Raw genomic sequence first — 17,446 nt, 5'->3', positions numbered from 1 at the left:
TATGCATCCAATGAAGTGAGCTGTAGCTCACGAAAGCTTATGCTCAAATAAATTGGTTAGTCTCTAAGGTGCCACAAGTACTCCTTTTCTTTTTGCAAATACAGACTAACACAGCTGTTACTCTGAAACCTTTCCAAACTGGGTTATGTATTTGCCCCAAAGCAACCTTTCCCTGGAATTAGCTGAATGGCTCCAAAGAACTTTGAACTGCAAAACGCTTTAAGTTCACAGAATAGGAAATGTGTAACTGAAAATGCTGTACAGTTGTCCCCACACTTTTGAATACCGTGTGCAGAAGCTTTGTAACCTCAGTCATCCACTATCGGGATATGCAGGCCAAAAAAGGAGTTGGTTAACCCTAAAAAGATTACTTGAATTGGTCCCAAAAGCACTTTACAAACAGCCACATGGAAAACATATTTGTATTACATTAGTGCCCAGAGCGCCCAGCCAAGATCAGGAACCCATTGTGCTAGATGCTATATAGATGCATAGTATCAGAAGATTCCTACCCCACAGAGCTTACGATCTAAAGATGGACATAAGGTGGGAGAAAGGAAATATTATTTCTCCCTTCTTTACAGAGGCACAGAGAGATTAAATGATTTGCCTAAGATCACCCAGTGAGTGTGTGTGGCAGAGCTGGGAATTGAGCCCATTTTTCCCCAGTTCCACGTAGGTGCCTTTGCTTTAACCATATCTTTCCCCTCTTGAGTTTTTAAGCAAGAAGGGGATGGTAGGAAAACACGTGCAGTCTTTTTTTTGATCCTAGCACCTCATCAGGTTTCAGGCTGCAAGGCGATCCTCATTCTTGCATTCACATACCTGTCTGGTATTAGAGTAGCAGCCGTGTTAGTCTATATTCGCAAAAAGAAAAGGAGGACTTGTGGCACCTTAAAGACTAACAAATTTGAGCATAAGCTTTCGTGAGCTACACGAAAAGCTTTTGCTCAGATAAATGTGTTAGTCTCTAAGGTGCCACAAGTCCTCCTTTTCTGTCTGGTATTGTAACTTGCTTGTGCTCTTCGCAGTTTTAGTGTGGACATGGTTAAATTGAACATATACCGTATTTAATTAAACTAGTTCCTGTGGGTTTTTAGTTCTGTTTTTTCAGTTTCTTTCTTCTATTCTCCTTTTCAGATGAACAATGCATGTTCTATTTAATACAAAGATATTTAGGAACTGAACAAGAGGAAGTAAGTCAGTGATCTGTTTGAGTCCTGCCAATGTTCAGCCAGAAAAATAGGAAGCTGTATGAATTAAAATGTTGAATGAGCATCTACATTTCTACATCACTTCTCTCCCTGGTGAACTGTGCCTTGGCATTGCCTTCAGGGGAATTTGTTTACCCCTCCCCCCCTTCAATCAAAGAGAAAAAGGGCTGCAATGGCAACCCACAGCAAATTGGATTAAAAATAGCAGCACAAAAGAGGACAATGTGTGCATGTGTTTGGAAAGGGGAGAGGAAGGATTATGTTCTCTCAATGATGCACTGGGATCTGTGTGTCTAGCTCCCATTCCAGAAAATGAAAGTTACCCATATAGAGGCTTGATCCTCCAGGGTGCTGAGCACTATGGCCCCAATCCATCAAAGCACTTAAGCATTGTGCTTAATTTTAAAAATGTAAGTAGTCCCATAGACTTCAAGTCAGTGGGGCTTTGTTGCATGGAAGCTAGAATGCTCAGTACCTTGCAAGATCCAGCCTGATAGCCCCCTGGTGATGAATGATGAATAGGCCCTGAGTCATTGATGAAGAAATTCGATTGCATTGAAGACACTTTATTTAGCAAAATTAAAGGCTTGGATTTATTTATTTTTACTGATCATACCTGAGCACAGGGTATTCTGTATCCGTCTGTCCTGCTGTTCTCCAACCACTTTTCTGTTTTCCTCCCCGCATGGACCACTATAACTTCAGACTGCTGGGTCCTCGATACTGTGGCAGAGGGTTTTACCCTACCGTTTATTTCTACCCCATCCCCATTTCCTGTTCCTCTTCAGGGACCCTTCTCATGAGAGTTTCCTTTTATTCACACAAGCCATAATTAAAAGGTGGAACTCATTGATGCATGAAGTTGATGAGGCCAAGAATTTATCAGGATTCAGCAAGGGCTTGAACATTTATATATATAATATTCAGAATTACAACAAAATACTAATGCAGATGTTTTTGAAGGAAGAAAAAAACTTTGTGGGTTTATGCCAGTCTCTTAACTGTTGGGGGTTAAGAGAAGGTTTCATGGGGGAACAGATTATCTCACATATGGCTCACCACGGAGTTTCTTTCAGTTTTGCATGCTGGATACTGGACTAGATGGAACAAGAGCCAGTATGGCAATTCCTGTGTTCTAACTGGAGTTTAACAGTTACAAACAGACGTTTTTCCCCGCCTTGTGTTGGCCCTTATTTGCTGCCACTTTTGTTTCTGACATTCCCTTCCCACATTGTTGCGGGGGAGGGGGGGGAGAGCTTAAACTACTAATGACTATCTTCTGTGCTGTCAAGTGTTTTACTAAGCCAAGGATGCTATCCAGTTTTCCTGTGTAAGGAAAACAAACTCCTCCACATTGAAGCCACAATCCAAATTTCTGAGGCTTGCATTTAGTTGGTACTCTTTCAACCCAATCAATGCCTGATTACCATATGAAGGGAGGGGGCCTTGCTGAATGAGCTAAATTTACATCGTGTCATGGGGAAATGTCTTCTACCCCCACCTTGTTGGGGTTTTTTTAAGTGATAGGAAAGCATTACATCAGCAATGGGTTCTTTCCAGTTCCAATTTCCTGTCCATCTTTTGGTAATTTTAATCAATACCAAGCTGATACTTTGGAACTTAAGACTGCATCTAAGAGCTAACTTCTGCCCTCTGCTAAGACTTTAGTGGAGTTGCACATGTACTGTGCCTTGAGGAAAGAATTTCTCTCTCAGTATTGCTGGATTCTGTTTTAAGAGGATGAGAAGGGATTTGCTAGCAATCTATATAGCTAACTATGATTTTTTTTTTCTGCCAAAGCTTAGGTTTTTTTGTCATGATTGTAATGAAACCTGTTCTCACCTGGATTTCTTGCTAAAATAGAACAAAAGTCCTTTTTGTAATACAGGAGAAATGGGGCTATTGTGGGGTCTTTCAACTACATTGTGACATCTAATGGTTGCAAAGGTTAATTGCAGGTGGTTTGGAGGCGGTTTGGTTTGTGTTTAAGGGGCATTAGCAAATCTGTCCTGTACCCAATATCCTCTTTTTAAATGTAGTGATCTGAATGTTACACCTCTGTCTCATTCTGAAAGAGGACATTTATTTGTCTGTTTAAATAACAACTAACTCAAAAATGTGTAAGTGCTATCAGAAAGATGTCATTTCCCTTTTCATTAATTGTTAATAATACCCATAGAGTAGCATCTGAAGTGTAGCTATTATTGTATCATCGAATTATATCCATATATTTATTGGAGACCTTTAAAAATTTTTATAGAAATCTCTTTTCTCCCTCTCTTTTCTACTTGTATTAGGTACTAAGGCAGCCACAGAGTGTGCAAATGGCATATATGACATTGTGTCACCTGCTCCATCAGTATATTTGGGCACATTCCAAATTTTGCGTCTGCTAGAAGACCTGAAGATGGCACTAGAAATGCTAGAGGATCCTCAAGAGAGAGAAGCATTACGGAATCAGGTACCGGGAGATACAGCAAGATGTATACGGGAGTGGCTGGAGGAAAACGTGGTGAGTCGTCACAAACAACTTTTCCATCTGGTTGGGGAATAATATTGACTCCTGTATCTCGTGGTTCAATTCTTTTAGTAATGGAATTCAAGCTGCCGCAGTCTACTCAAGTTTTAGCCCTTAGAACGCTTAGTGTACTTCAGCTGTCTGTACTAGGCTAGCATACCTGGGGGTTGAAGATCTAGGAAGGTGGTAGAGATCTCATTTTATGGTGGGAGGAGGAGGATGGAGAGAAGGAGGTGGAAAGGAAAGTTTAAAAGTGCTGCCCCTCTATCTATGCCCTTTCTGTTGCCCTCACCTGGAGAAAAACAATTGAATTGGGATTTGTAACTGGATACAGAACCTTTCACCTCTAGTCCCTAGTTCAGAATGTGACTGTATGCAGTGGCATGCGCTTCTGAGGCAGCTAATATGGAAAGGGTTAAAGGGATCTCATATGTTCCTAGCCTTCTGCATTGTGGTGTCCTCACTCAGAGGTATCCTGACTCTCCAAAGCACCCCTTGTGTTTACTAAGAGGAGAGCAGCGAGCATACCAGAGAGATTCACTGTTTGCTCCTGCTGCACCAGAGCATGCAAGGCTGGGTTAGGAGGCAGGTAGGGAAATGAGCCACCTGGCCATCTAGTTAAGGCGACTGAGGCTCACTGGAGTGGTGAGCAGGCCATCAGGCAACCTCTTGAAGAAGAGACCCAGTGTAGGTGGGGGAGGAGAAATAGGTGTAAACTGCCAAAATGCACCTCCCCAAGAAGACCTGCTGCTGCAGATATGTGGTGGTTAGGTGAGTGGGGTGAGAATTAACCAAGTGTTTTCAAAGCTTCAGAAAGGTTTGGTTGTATGGGTGGATGGTGACGGTTTTGATTGGCTCCACCAAACCATTTTGCTCTTTCCTAATTGTGGCCATAGATGCTGATCCAATGTGCATCACCTACCATAGCTGTCCTGCTGTTAATATGTGCTAAGGCTTCTAGAATACTTTCTGCCATTTGCTTGTCTTTGTTAGCCTGGCCTGTCTTTGAATTGCATACTCTAGAGGTGCAGTGTTGTGGTTGGAAAATCTTTATGTGGGACCTTATGAAAGGAAGGAAAGGGAAGTTGGTGCAGATTTAGTGGTTTTTAAAAATGTTAAATTTAATTTCTCAGTTTTGGAGTCTGTCGGCCAAATCCTTAGGTCAGTTCTATTCAGTCCTCCCTCAAGTATACTTCTGCTGAGTTTCCTAGGTAAGAACTCAGGCTCTCAGGACCTGGCCCAATGGTCGGTAAAGGAAAGTACTTATTAAAATATAAATATTTAGTCCTCCATATAGTGGTTTTACATTTTTATAGCACCATCTAAATGCATTGGCCTTGAACCACAGAGCTCAGGGGAGTTTGGATCTGGGATTTTGCATTTGGCTCCTCTCTTGTACAAATATGAATTAAACTTCACATCACTGTGAGGCAGATAATACTGAGAGTATTATCCCCTTTGAATTTAGACTCCTCTGTTTTATGCTAATCTTGTAACAAATGCACGTTTTCTCATATAGTAGTTTCCTCCATATGGGAAATCATCCAAAACAGAAACCACAGTTCCCTTCCCAAAACATCATTATCTGTAGTTGCAAATCTTGCAGCCCTGTCTAGTACACCATGAACTGTGCTGATCTGGTTGAAGTACCTGGGCTATCCATGTTCAAAACCAACAGATTAGTGGTAACTTGTACTATCTATCTTCGGGTCTCTTGTAAAACAATATTTCTGCTTGCAGAACAGTATTTCTCCTTTTTTAATGTTTTTCACTTTATTATATTAATCCTCAAATTCCATACCATGTTTTGTTTTTACTTACTTCTAAGAACACACCTAACCCTGTGTCTAGGCATATACATGACTCACAGAAGCCTATTCAAAATGACAGATTGTTTTGGAAATTACTTTTGCATTCTCTCACTCTATGGTGGCAGCTCTGGTGAAGCATCAAGAAAAAGCATGAGCAAATAAATGAGTGTGCATCATCCACTGGAAGTCATCAAACTCATGGTCTGCTCAGTGAACTTGGACATGAAATCCAGAATTAAGACTCATACTCTGAGAACACTTCCAGCCCTGAGCATTGAAATCAAAAGATTGGATTGAAAGGGGCCGAAGTGATCTTTCCATCTCTCATGATATGTGAAAAGAAAAGAAGTACTTGTGGCACCTTAGAGACTAACAAATTTATTAGAGCATTATTAGAAACACCCACTGTTTCATGTTCTCTGTGTATATAAAATCTCCCCACTACATTTTCCACTGTATGCATCCGATAAAATGAGCCGTAGCTCACGAAAGCTTGTGCTCTAATAAATTTGTTAGTCTCTAGGGTGCCACAAGTACTCCTTTTCTTTTTACGAATACAGACTAACACAGCTGCTACTCTGAAACCTGTCATGATATTTGAGGAAGAGTGGTCTCTCAAGATAGCCAGGAACCAAACCATAAAGGGCTGGATTTGATACCAAAGTAAAGCAATAGCCGGTACAGTTTATGAAGCACAGGTACAGTAAGCTTCATGTACGCAAGAGAGTGCCTGCCATTCTGCACTAAGGCTATGTCTGCACTACAGCTTATGTCGGTATAAATTGTGTCTTTCAGGGGGGTGAATAAATCACAAGTTACACTCCCAGTAGTGCCGGTCTGGACAGCGCTATGTTGGTGGGAGAGCATCTCCCACCGACATAGCTACTGCCACTCACAGGGGCTGGAGTAGTGAAGCCGATGGGAGAGCTCATGAGTGTATCATCATTTAAAACTAAAGCAACAAAACCTCACAATTGGCATTTTTGTTCAGCAAAGGTCAGTAACTGAATAGGAACTGAGACTCAACTGTTGTCTCACTGGCAAAATTCATAACCAGAATTCCCCCTAGATGCTATGGGTGTTCTCACTTCTGGGTCTCCTAACCCTACTGCGACTGGTTCAGATCTTCCTGAGTAATGTAGAGTGGGGATAGACAATGGAAAGTGACCAAAAAAGTCCTCTTTACAGCATTGTTATTCATTTCTATTGCAGCAGCAGCTACAGGTCCCAGCCCCATTGTGCTAGGGACTGCATAAACATGTAACAAAACAACAACAATCCCTGCCTTGAAAAGCTTACAACTTATGGAACAATGCCACTTTTGTCATTGATACTCCCAGTGGTGAATTACAGCTACAAAGTGCTAAAGTAGACAGGGCCATGCAATTTGGTCCCTCCAGGATAGGATTGAAGCACATTGGCAGGGTAATGAGGAGGAAGCTTTCTGACTATTGCCCATGCTCTATATCTGTTCTATCAATAAATAGAGGCTACCAGTCACAAAGTACTAAATCCACTAATTTATTTTTAAATCTAAACCAATTATAGCTGTAGCCTTTTCGGGAGTATCTGCTAAAGATGTAGGTATTTAGGTTGCCGTGGAATTTATTTATGTTCATGGAGTGTAAATTCAAAATAACATAACCAAAAAGTTTTATGCCCATCATTGCTAACCTGCATTTTTGTAAGTGTCTGTTTTAATCCTTTACTATGGAAAGAATTGGTTGTGATTTCATGGTTCCTGTAGAGATGAATTTTGTACTTATGAAAATAAGGGCTTGACCCAGAACCCATCAGAGTGAATGGAAAGGCTCTAAAAACAGACCATTTGCAGTAGTAAAGGTATTGAGACCACACACTCATACCGTAAGGCTCCTGTTCTCTCTCAACCTGTGATCAGGGAACCCCAAGGTTCCTGAGACTAGGAGTGTGGAGACTGTGTGGAGTGATGCTTCTGAAGCTGCTGACATTTCTGTAACTTTAAAACATATCCCAAAGGTGGATGTGGTGTAACTAGTTGTGATTCCTTAGTATGAACTAGCTGAATGCATAACAGACAGGAATGCTACTGAGAAGCCAGGTGCACACAATGTTCTTGAAGTAACAGCCTCAAAAGCTGTGTCAGTGCGGTTTTCAAACAGCGAGGAAGAGAGGTGTAGCTAGTCCGGCCTGGCTTTTTTTATTAGACTTCAAATTCTAGTCCTGTTAGGACTCTGATTCCAAACACTGTGGGACAAATCTACCCTCATGTCAGAGAAGGGTAAGTCAGAACTGAGTTTCACGGGAAATTTATTGGGTGTATTAGATGTAGGCAGCTCATTAAGTAGGGCTCAACTTTCTCTGAAATTTAGAACAGGACTATTGTTTTGACAAAGTTAAGATGGAATAAAGCTGTGTTAATTGAACAGCTGTAATTACTTAATACTAGTAAGAACTGTATTGAGATTCTGTGCCTGTGGGTGAGCAGGTCTGTGTCATTTAGAAATGCTTTGTATCTGACACACTGCAAAATGAAAGCTAAGATTATTATGGGTGACTGGCTGTAAGATGATTTTGGATATAGTACCACAGTTATTACTAAATATTTCAGTAGTGCAAGGACCAAATGACGTATCACAAAGCGGATAGTAATTTCAACATTAAAAATTAACCACTGACAGTGCTTGACTTGGTCAGCTAAATGATACATATTTAGTTACCATTTCATTTTGCTAATTCCAAATGAAATTCTGCACTGCTAATGCTTTTTTGTGTGTTAGGCTCTGCAAAGATGCATTTCTCCCCTAAGAAGGTTTGGATCCACTTCACCTAAGTATAATTCTCACATGATTTTTAACATGAGTGACAATCTAGTTTCATAGATTGTAAAATGTCTGTAGTTAGTTTAAACCACTTCATCATAGAGCGTTGTACGTTGGCCATTAGAAAGCTGCTGACTCTTGAAAACATGGAAATATTTTCCTGACCATATTCACTTTGAGAAATGTAACTCTGGCAAACTTGGTAAATCTATTTACCAGATGCTAAGGAAAAAAACAGAGTAGAAAAATCCGAAATACTATACGTATTTTTTAAATAATTTTATTTATTTTATTTCATCTACTCTTAATTTGTAACAAGTGCCTTTTTATTACTCTGGGTGCTTCCACACTAATTAAAAATATCCCATTCAACAGATTAAATAGAATAGCCTGCCCATACATTCTTAGCTAGTACTTATCTACCAGTAAGAGCTCTTTAATGAGGATCCATTCAATGCCTATTAAAGTCAAAGGGAGTCTTTGCATTGACTTAATTGGGTTTTGGATCAAACCACTAGGCCACAGTTCAGCAAAAGAATAAAAAACAAGCTTAAGTTTACAAATGAGTTTATGACCCATTGACTTCAAAATTTAAAATTTGCATGTGCTTAAATACTTTGCTGAACTGGTTTTTGCTGCCAAATCCCTCTGCTCCCCACTTCTCTAAATGCAACTGAGATGGACTTTTCAGAATTCTCAGCCCATAACACTGGGATATTACTGCTTTGCAAAGCACCTGGAGATTGTGATGGGTTCCCCCTGGGGTGCCACCTGGAACTGGGGTACCATTGAGCCCTCTGACCCACCAGCCTGGCTCCCTCTCGCACTGTACTGCTGTGACAAGCTGCAAAGCCCTCCAGCCTGCACTTTCACCAGCATTCATACTGGTGGTAAGGGACACACCCAGCTGCAGTTACATGCAGGCTCTCTAACCACCAGCTTCCCAGCCTGGGACCCCAGAACAGTACTGTCCTGCCCTGGTCAAATCTGGCCAGTGTACGGGTTTAATACCTGCTCCGCCTCTCCCTCATTGTGAAGAGAACAAGGCACAGCTTCTCTCCTAAGGCCTATTGTTTTCCCTAATGGCTCATTGCCCTGAATAGGCCCTTCCCAGCCAGCTATCTAGACTGAAAGCATCTTGTCTAGTGGTTGTTACCCAGGTGTAACTACATTTGAAATACGGATACGTAGTCAATATTCATTACTTCAGGTACAAAAATGATACATGCATACAAATAGGATAATTCATATTCAGCAAATCAAAACTTTTCCATGTCACCTCACGTGACTTATCTTGTACAAAATGCATCATAATTATGCCATTATCCTATTATAATAAGATCATTGTGACGAATATGGGGTGCCATGTCAGAGAGATATTTGGGTGAGTGTCATTGTATAGGTGGAAAGGATTAATATAATTATAATATTGTCCACTGGAAATAGATCATTCTTATTTGTACAGAAATTTAAAGGACACTGTGTGGTCAAATTGGCCCAAAATATGGATTTTGTAAAACATAGCTTTTACCAAACTTGATGCCAATAATGTTTTCCTCAAACTTATTTATAAAATTTTTACAGAAATATTTTTTATCAAGAAAACACTACCCTGTTCAGAACTCAGACACTGCAGAGTTGTATTAGTACATGAGGACCTGAAAGTGAAATTAACTATGTTTTTTCTGAAAGATATGCTCTTGTTCAACAGGAATTAATGCAGGGAAGTTCTAAAGCCTGTGTTTTACAGGAGGTCAGACTCGATGATCACAGTGGTCTCTTTTGGCCTACTAATCTGTAAACTATAATTGGAAGTTATAAAATGACCTGTCAGTTTTCATTGGTCAAGCTGAGAGAAATGCAAATAAGTGAAGTGCATAAATAGTGTAAAGTAAATTAAAGGTTCAAAATTCTTGTTTTATTTTAGTGATCTAAGATGTTAGCAATAACACAGGTAAAGGAATTCTGTTTTTTCAAAAATAATTTATTTTAGCTTCATCAGTGCCCTTTTAAGTGAGTTGCATACAATATCAATATTTGATTTGAAGGTTTTGGCTGATTTAAGGAAAAAAATAAACTTCTATACATTTCTATAAATTTTCATCTGCAGCTGACTCTCCCACATTGGGATAAGGATAGACGCTCTTCTGTGTAGTGCCAATCGAGACTGATATATCCGGAAACAACTTGACTGTAGAACTTAACTGTTGAGAAGCATCATGAATCTAAATTTAGTTATATTTCCCTAGTACCAAGTGGAATTAGCACACATGACATTGAATACTGACCTGCAGAGAGACTTTGGAGAGTAAAAGAGAGCCTTCGTTTTGCATTCATTTTCATTCATCTATTTTTTCTGACTTAAAAAACAATGCTGGAGTACCTTTTCTGAATAGCACTTTTTTGTACTTTAAAAAAACAAACAAACAAACAAAAATTGAACCCAGTTCTGTGATGCATTATGACTCCTTTTCATTGATCTCCCAGCACAAATTGGCTCAAAAGTCAGCAGATTTGGCCAGCGGGGAATTTCCCCCCTCTGTAGGTATAGAGCTGCTATATCAACTCTTCTAACAGCCCTTAAGAAGTGTGGTCAGGGGAGAGGAGGAGTGGTAGGAGTGTTTTTACACTTCAGCTATCGCTGCATGCCAGACAGCATTGACTCCCCCATATAAACAGTAAGGGCTTGATGTGGACACTTTAGTACTCAGTACAGATATAATTTATTCTAGGTTTGCTCTGCATGGAAATGATAAATCTTTAGAAACTAACATTGCAATAATTTACTGTACTAGCTATTCAGCAGAGAGAGGAAAAAATCAACACTATGCAAACAAAAGCCACAAGTTAGAAGTCATCTTACAACCAGTGGGGCCAAACTGGCTCTCTTCAGATGTTTCCTCAAAAAGGAAACATTGATTCTGCTTTTCCACAGTTATTTGCACCCATGTTCTAGCCAGCAGTGCTGTCCCACAGTCCCAACATGACCACCTTTCAGAATTCCTGCCAAGAATTGAGCAGGGGGATTCACAGTGGTCAGAACTAGATTTAGGGTGTCTATGATAAAAATGTAGAGTTCTCCCCTCCCCCATTTGGAAAACCTCCTCTTCATTAGTTCATAGGACTTGTAGCGGGGCCTATTCTGTGTGTTTTCAAGAATGCCCCGGGGGATAGCAATTGCACATTTGCCTTTAGAAGGATTTTGAATAATGGATCTGGACAAATCCTAGGTATCAAAGTCTCAGCTGTTGTCTTAAGTGTCTTTTTCCCATTGCAATAAGCAGCTGACAAATGTGTAAAAGTTCTTTTCCCCTTGTGCCTAAAGCTCCACTTGCTGACAGTTCTTCATTTTATATATCATCTGATCTTGCCACTGCAATTTCCAGCTCTTCCTATTAACATAGTATGATGCACTGCTCTAATTGTACAGATATTGAGGTTTAAAAGTAATTTGCTGTGTGTGAGAGGAGGCTTTTGTGGAAGGAATTGTTATCTATCAAGGGCTGAATAAGGAGGGATTTATTTTATTAGATCATGAAAACTAGATAAAAAGTAGGGGTGCCACAAGTGTGAAATAGAGATAGCCATGATAAAAAAATCTGTGTCTGGATATCCAGTACTGGATTTGAAGATCTTACTGGAATTGTATAGAAACAGTGTAGACCTAAAGTATTCTTGCTTACAGCTGTCGTTCAGACATTCAATCTGTACAAAATGTATTTGAGTAATTTGGCCTGTCATATCTGTAAGATATCTTTATTGGGGGAGATATTGTGTTAACAGTATCTTATAATTCAGGCCAAAAGCATAACATTGCCTATGGAGGTGCACTTCAAGTTTGGTTCCAGCTAAATATATTTTCAGGTTTTGTCATCTTTCCAGTACTAAATAGCTAAAAAACCTAAATATTGTAGCTCAGAAACACATAAATAAAACAGGACTCATATGCTGATAGGTTTTGTTTACAATCTGGGTAAATGCTGAAGTTGTTTTATTTCCTATACAACACTGGAGTGAATGTTTTAAGATGATAATAACCCAGCCTGCACTCTGTCTCACTTTGTTGGAGGAAGGATCACATTACTGCCTGATATAGCATAATAAAGATACAGTATAATTAATAATCATTGCACTAGGTACAGGATTTATATAAATGTTATTGCACTAAGTATTGGTAATTCCAAGTCCTCTAAAAGACTGACTTATTATTTCTTAGTTAGCGCAAAGTGAATCTAGAATTAAAACATATCTAGAAACTAGGTGTCATTCCCTGCCAAGTTATAATAAAATACTGTAGGTAAGCCTTTGCCCAGTTTTTTAAAATAAAAAAATAAACTGTAAAACATGAGGGTGTGTGAAGCCTCAAAATGCAATTATTATAGTCTTAACACAATCCATTTTATCATGTCAGTTATTATATATTTCATAATTTCAGTAGTACATGGAAACCTGTCAGGCTGAATACTGCAAGCCTGACCCGGTAAGTCAGACTAGTAGCAGAAATGTGTACATTAGTCTCATCAAACATTTTCCAAGTTCACATTTTCCATATAGACATACCTTTCCCTAGCTGGAGCAGACCTGCTGGTTTTGGATGTCCATAACAGGAGTTTTACATTTGATTTAAAAGGTAATTTTACACCGAGGCTAAGTATTAAAATTTCCTATATTCTACCTTTTTATTCTAAGTAAATTTAATGAAACCTCAAATGTAAATTGTAGCTCCTTTTGTGACTGGGTCTGAAAGTGTATTTCAGTATGTGGCAAAGAATGTTTGAAATGGTCAAGAATGTAAAAATGTCTGCTAATGAACAAGTAAATAGTAACTTCTCTGCAAGCACTGGTGATATTTTCTTTATGTAAACTAAAGGAAGAGAGCCAGTTATTGCTAGAACTACCACAAAGGCCTAATGGTGCTAGAGAGCTATGCTATAGTATGACCTGCAATTGGGAAAGGCTCCAAAGTCTCCTGCACCTGCTCGAGAAGTTATGTTTTCATCCGGCATATGTAATAGGAGCCTGTCTTAATCATGCTGGCTTAGAAAAGAGGAAAGGATTAAAAAAACTGTTTGATGTCCTTTGCAAGTTAAAAGTCTTATTTGTCCTGGCTACACACTGATGCTTCCACATGCAGAACTCCAAATAAGCACTTCAGAGTTTTAGTTCCAAAATCAAAATTGTTTCTCCTTCTGCCAAAGAGACAAGCTGCTTCTCTTTTCTGCTGCTGCTTGGTCCAAATATGCTATAATGTACATCATTTGTGTTGGGCTCGTCATCTAGGAAGTGTCACTTGGTCTTGACCAAATGGCTGAGAACCAACTGTTGGAGATGCCTTTTCATGTTTCTACAGTCATTTCCCACCACATGTAAAAAGGCTGCTGCCTTTTGCTCAAATGGCCTGATTTTCCTTTTCAGCACATTCACACTTCCACTCTACTGATGAGACGCACCACACCCCTTTACCACTCCCTAGCTGCAGACATGGGGTTTTGGATGCCTATGGCATTTTCATGTTCAAAACCTACCAGTGAAACCTGGTCCTGACCTGCTTTCCCCCAGTCTCTAAAGATATATGTAACTTCTAAGACCTGCCCAGCCCAAGCAGTAGGAGGGGTAAGCACTGGAAGTAGGGGGTGGAGGACGGGCTAATGGTGATGCTTAAGGTGGTGAAGAGAGATTGGTTACATGGGCTCCCTGACCTACAACTCCCTTCCCTGGAGCTGGCCTGTTTGACTAATTTTCTTTGAGTAGGCTGGGCAAGTGTCTAGCGGAGACCATCATCTGAATTCTTGAAATATCTGGAAGGCCGAGTGTCTGTGCTGAATAGGCCTGTTTTAATAATATCTGCAGAGGCTGATGGGCTTGGGTTGTTTTTCATCTTAAGGGCTCAATTGCCTTTGTTTTATAAAGTGCATTATAAACAGGCACTATCAAAGCCAAATCAGCAAGTGCTGTCTTTAACTAATCTTAAAAACTGATCAGGGAAAGGGTCAGTTACTGGACAGTATGCCCCTTTCTTTTCTTCCAGACCTGCAGAAGCCAATAGAGTTTAAGACCAGGAGAGACCATTAGAATATCTAGTCTGACCCCTTTATATCACAGGGCTTTAAATTTCACCCAAATACCCCTCTATTAAGATGAAAGACCATAGTTAGCTCAAACACTAAAATGTATGCCATAGGAAGAGACCAAGGTGGCACCAATCTCCAGGCCCCCGTAATGGCAGGGAATTGATTAGGTGAGATGCCCGGATGACCTCAGCAGGCAAACTATGCTACAGAAAAGAAGGTGAAAAAACCTTGTCAGGGCTCGCGGTAGGTGGCCTATGGCACAGAGTGAGCTGCTCAGTATCAGGGCTGAAGGTCAAAGACCAATCTGGGGCCTGGCCAGTTCAAAATCGCAGGCCCAAGTCTGTTTCAAGTTGAAAGCATGAGTAGAGAAGTGGGGTCGGGCTGGGTCAGGGTGTTTCACCAGGGCCACCAATGGTCATAAGCCAAAGACAGCAAACCAGAGATCAGGGTCTGGAGCCAAGCCTAGGTCAAGAGCTGGAGGCAAGTCTCAGCAAGGAGTGGTGGGGCGGGGTCTAGTGCAGAAGAACACCAGAGGCTGCATTGCTCAGACAATACCCAGAAATGGCATCCTGGTTTATATGGGGAGTGCCAACCAATCAGGAAATCACAGAGCACTGTTGCTCAGGCCCCTTAGAATGGGACATGCTGCAGGGTTTAGCGTCTCAGTACCTCTCGGTGGTAACCAAGAAAGCAGCATCTTCCTGCAGACCTCAGTTCTAGGTCCATGGGTTCTTACGGCCCCAGGGTCAAAGCCACTTTGAGAGGGAAATTCCTTCCCAAATCCAAATCTGGTAGTCAGTATGGCCTGAGAATGTGAGCAAGACCCACCAGCTAGGCATCTAGATAGGGGCCTCAGATCACTGGTCCAGCTGTGTGCAATCTCTGCTTCAGAAGAAGGTGGGAACAAAATATCCAGCATTCACTACCAAGTGTGGATTGGGGGCAGAATTCCTTCCCGACTTCTGTAGGCAGCTGACTGGAGCCCTGAAGCATGGGATTTGATTATAGCCATTATCCTAATGCAGAGCTGCATGTGTTATGAGCGTATTAAGGGACTATACAGGCAATCCCATCCTACCCATAGCCCATGAAGGAAAAGGGTGAACATGGGGACTCATAGATTCTCAGAGTCAAAGGCCAGAAGAGATCACCATGACCATCTAGTTTGATCTCCTGCACACACAGATTGTGGAATTTCTCTCAGAAGCTGGATTAAAGCAAATCCTTTAGAAAGATATTTAATCTGCTCTTAAAACCTCCAAGCAATGGTGAGTCGTCCATCTTCCCTGGTAAGCTGTTCCAATGTTCACTGGTAGGAAATGTCTTATTTCAAGGTTGAAGTTGTTTAACTTCAATTTCCAGCCATTGGATCTTGTTATGCCCTAGTCAACAAGGTTGAAGTGCCTCCTCTTACAGGGATCTATTGCACGTGCAAGTACCTATACACAGTGATCAAGTCACCTCTCAACCTCCTCTTTGATAAGCTGAATAAATTGAGCTCATTAAACCTCACATAATCTGTGCTCTTAGTTTCTGAATGTATTTTCTTTTGCCTCTGGCTGAATTAAAAGACATTTTGCTGGATTGTGATAATTTAACCAGGTGATTCAGATCATTGTGTAACAGTAGCCTGTCCTCTCTATTTATTATCCCACTGTTTTTTTATCTTCTGCAAACTTCACTAGCAAAGATTTTACATCATTGTCTAGAGTGCCGATGAAAATATTAAATAGTGTTGGACCAAGAACTGATCCCCTTGGGACTCTATTAGACACAGTCCCTGTCAAGGTTCCTCCTCCACTCTGAACTCTAGGGTACCTGCTGTGATGTGGGGACCTGCATGAAAACCTCCTAAGCTTACTTTTACCAGCTTAGGTTAAAACTTCCCCAAGGTACAAATTAATTTTATCTTTTGTCCTTGGAATAACCACTGCCACCACCAAACTCTAACTCGGTTTACTGGGAAACGTAGTTTGGACACGTGTTTCCCCCCAAAATCCTCCCAACCCTTGCACCCCACTTCCTGGGAAAGGTTTGGTAAAAATCCTCACCAATTTGCATAGGTGACCACAGACCCAAACCCTTGGATCTGAGAACAATGAAAAAGCATTCAGTTTTCTTACAAGAAGACTTTTAATAGAAATAGAAGTAAATAGGAGTAAAGGAATCACCCCTGTAAAATCAGGATGGTAGGTACCTTACAGGGTAATTCGATTCAAAACATAGAGAATCCCTCTAGGCAAAACCTTAAGTTACAAAAAAGACACACAGACAGAAATAGTCATTCTATTCAGCACAATTCTTTTCTCAGCCATTTAAAGAAATCATAATCTAGCGCATACCTAGCTAGATTACTTACTAAAAGTTCTAAGGTTTCAGAGTAGCCGTGTTAGTCTGTATTCGCAAAAAGAAAGGGAGTACTTGTGGCACTTTAGAGACTAACCAATTTATTTGAGCATAAGCTTTCGTGAGCTACAGCTCACTTCATCGGATGCATACTGTGGAAAGTGTAGAAGATCTTTTTATATACACACAAAGCATGAAAAAATACCTCCTCCCACCCCACTCTCCTGCTGGTAATAGCTTATCTAAAGTGATCACTCTCCTTACAATGTGTATGATAATCAAGTTGGGCCATTTCCAGCACAAATCCAGGTTTTCTCACCCCCCCACACACACACAAACCCACTCTCCTGCTGGTAATAGCTTATCTAAAGTGACCACTCTCCTTACAATGTGTATGATAATCAAGGTGGGCCATTTCCAGCACAAATCCGGGGTTTAACAAGAACGTCTGCGGGGGAGGGTATAGGAAAAAACATGGGGAAATAGGCTACCTTGCATAATGACTAAGCCACTCCCAGTCTCTATTCAAGCCTAAGTTAATTGTATCCAATTTGCAAATGAATTCCAATTCAGCAGTTTCTCGCTGGAGTCTGGATTTGAAGTTTTTTTTGTTGTAAAATAGCGACTTTCATGTCTGTAATCGCGTGACCAGAGATTGAAGTGTTCTCCGACTGGTTTATGAATG

General features: G+C 40.6%; 1 protein-coding gene across 1 annotated transcript in view; it reads left to right on the top strand.

Moving 5' to 3' along the window:
• The window catches only part of PPFIBP2 (PPFIA binding protein 2), a 207,821-nt gene that overhangs the window by 73,752 nt on the left and 116,623 nt on the right, over nucleotides 1-17,446 (top strand). Inside the window, exon 3 of the mRNA XM_074955092.1 lies at nucleotides 3,512-3,726. Within this exon, the coding sequence (XP_074811193.1) occupies nucleotides 3,512-3,726 (215 nt within the window). The remainder of the gene's footprint in view (nucleotides 1-3,511; nucleotides 3,727-17,446) is intronic.

The sequence above is a fragment of the Natator depressus genome, chromosome 6, assembly GCF_965152275.1.
Source record: "Natator depressus isolate rNatDep1 chromosome 6, rNatDep2.hap1, whole genome shotgun sequence".
NCBI classification, from domain to species: domain Eukaryota; kingdom Metazoa; phylum Chordata; order Testudines; family Cheloniidae; genus Natator; species Natator depressus.
This window is presented reverse-complemented; position numbering and strand designations above follow the sequence as displayed.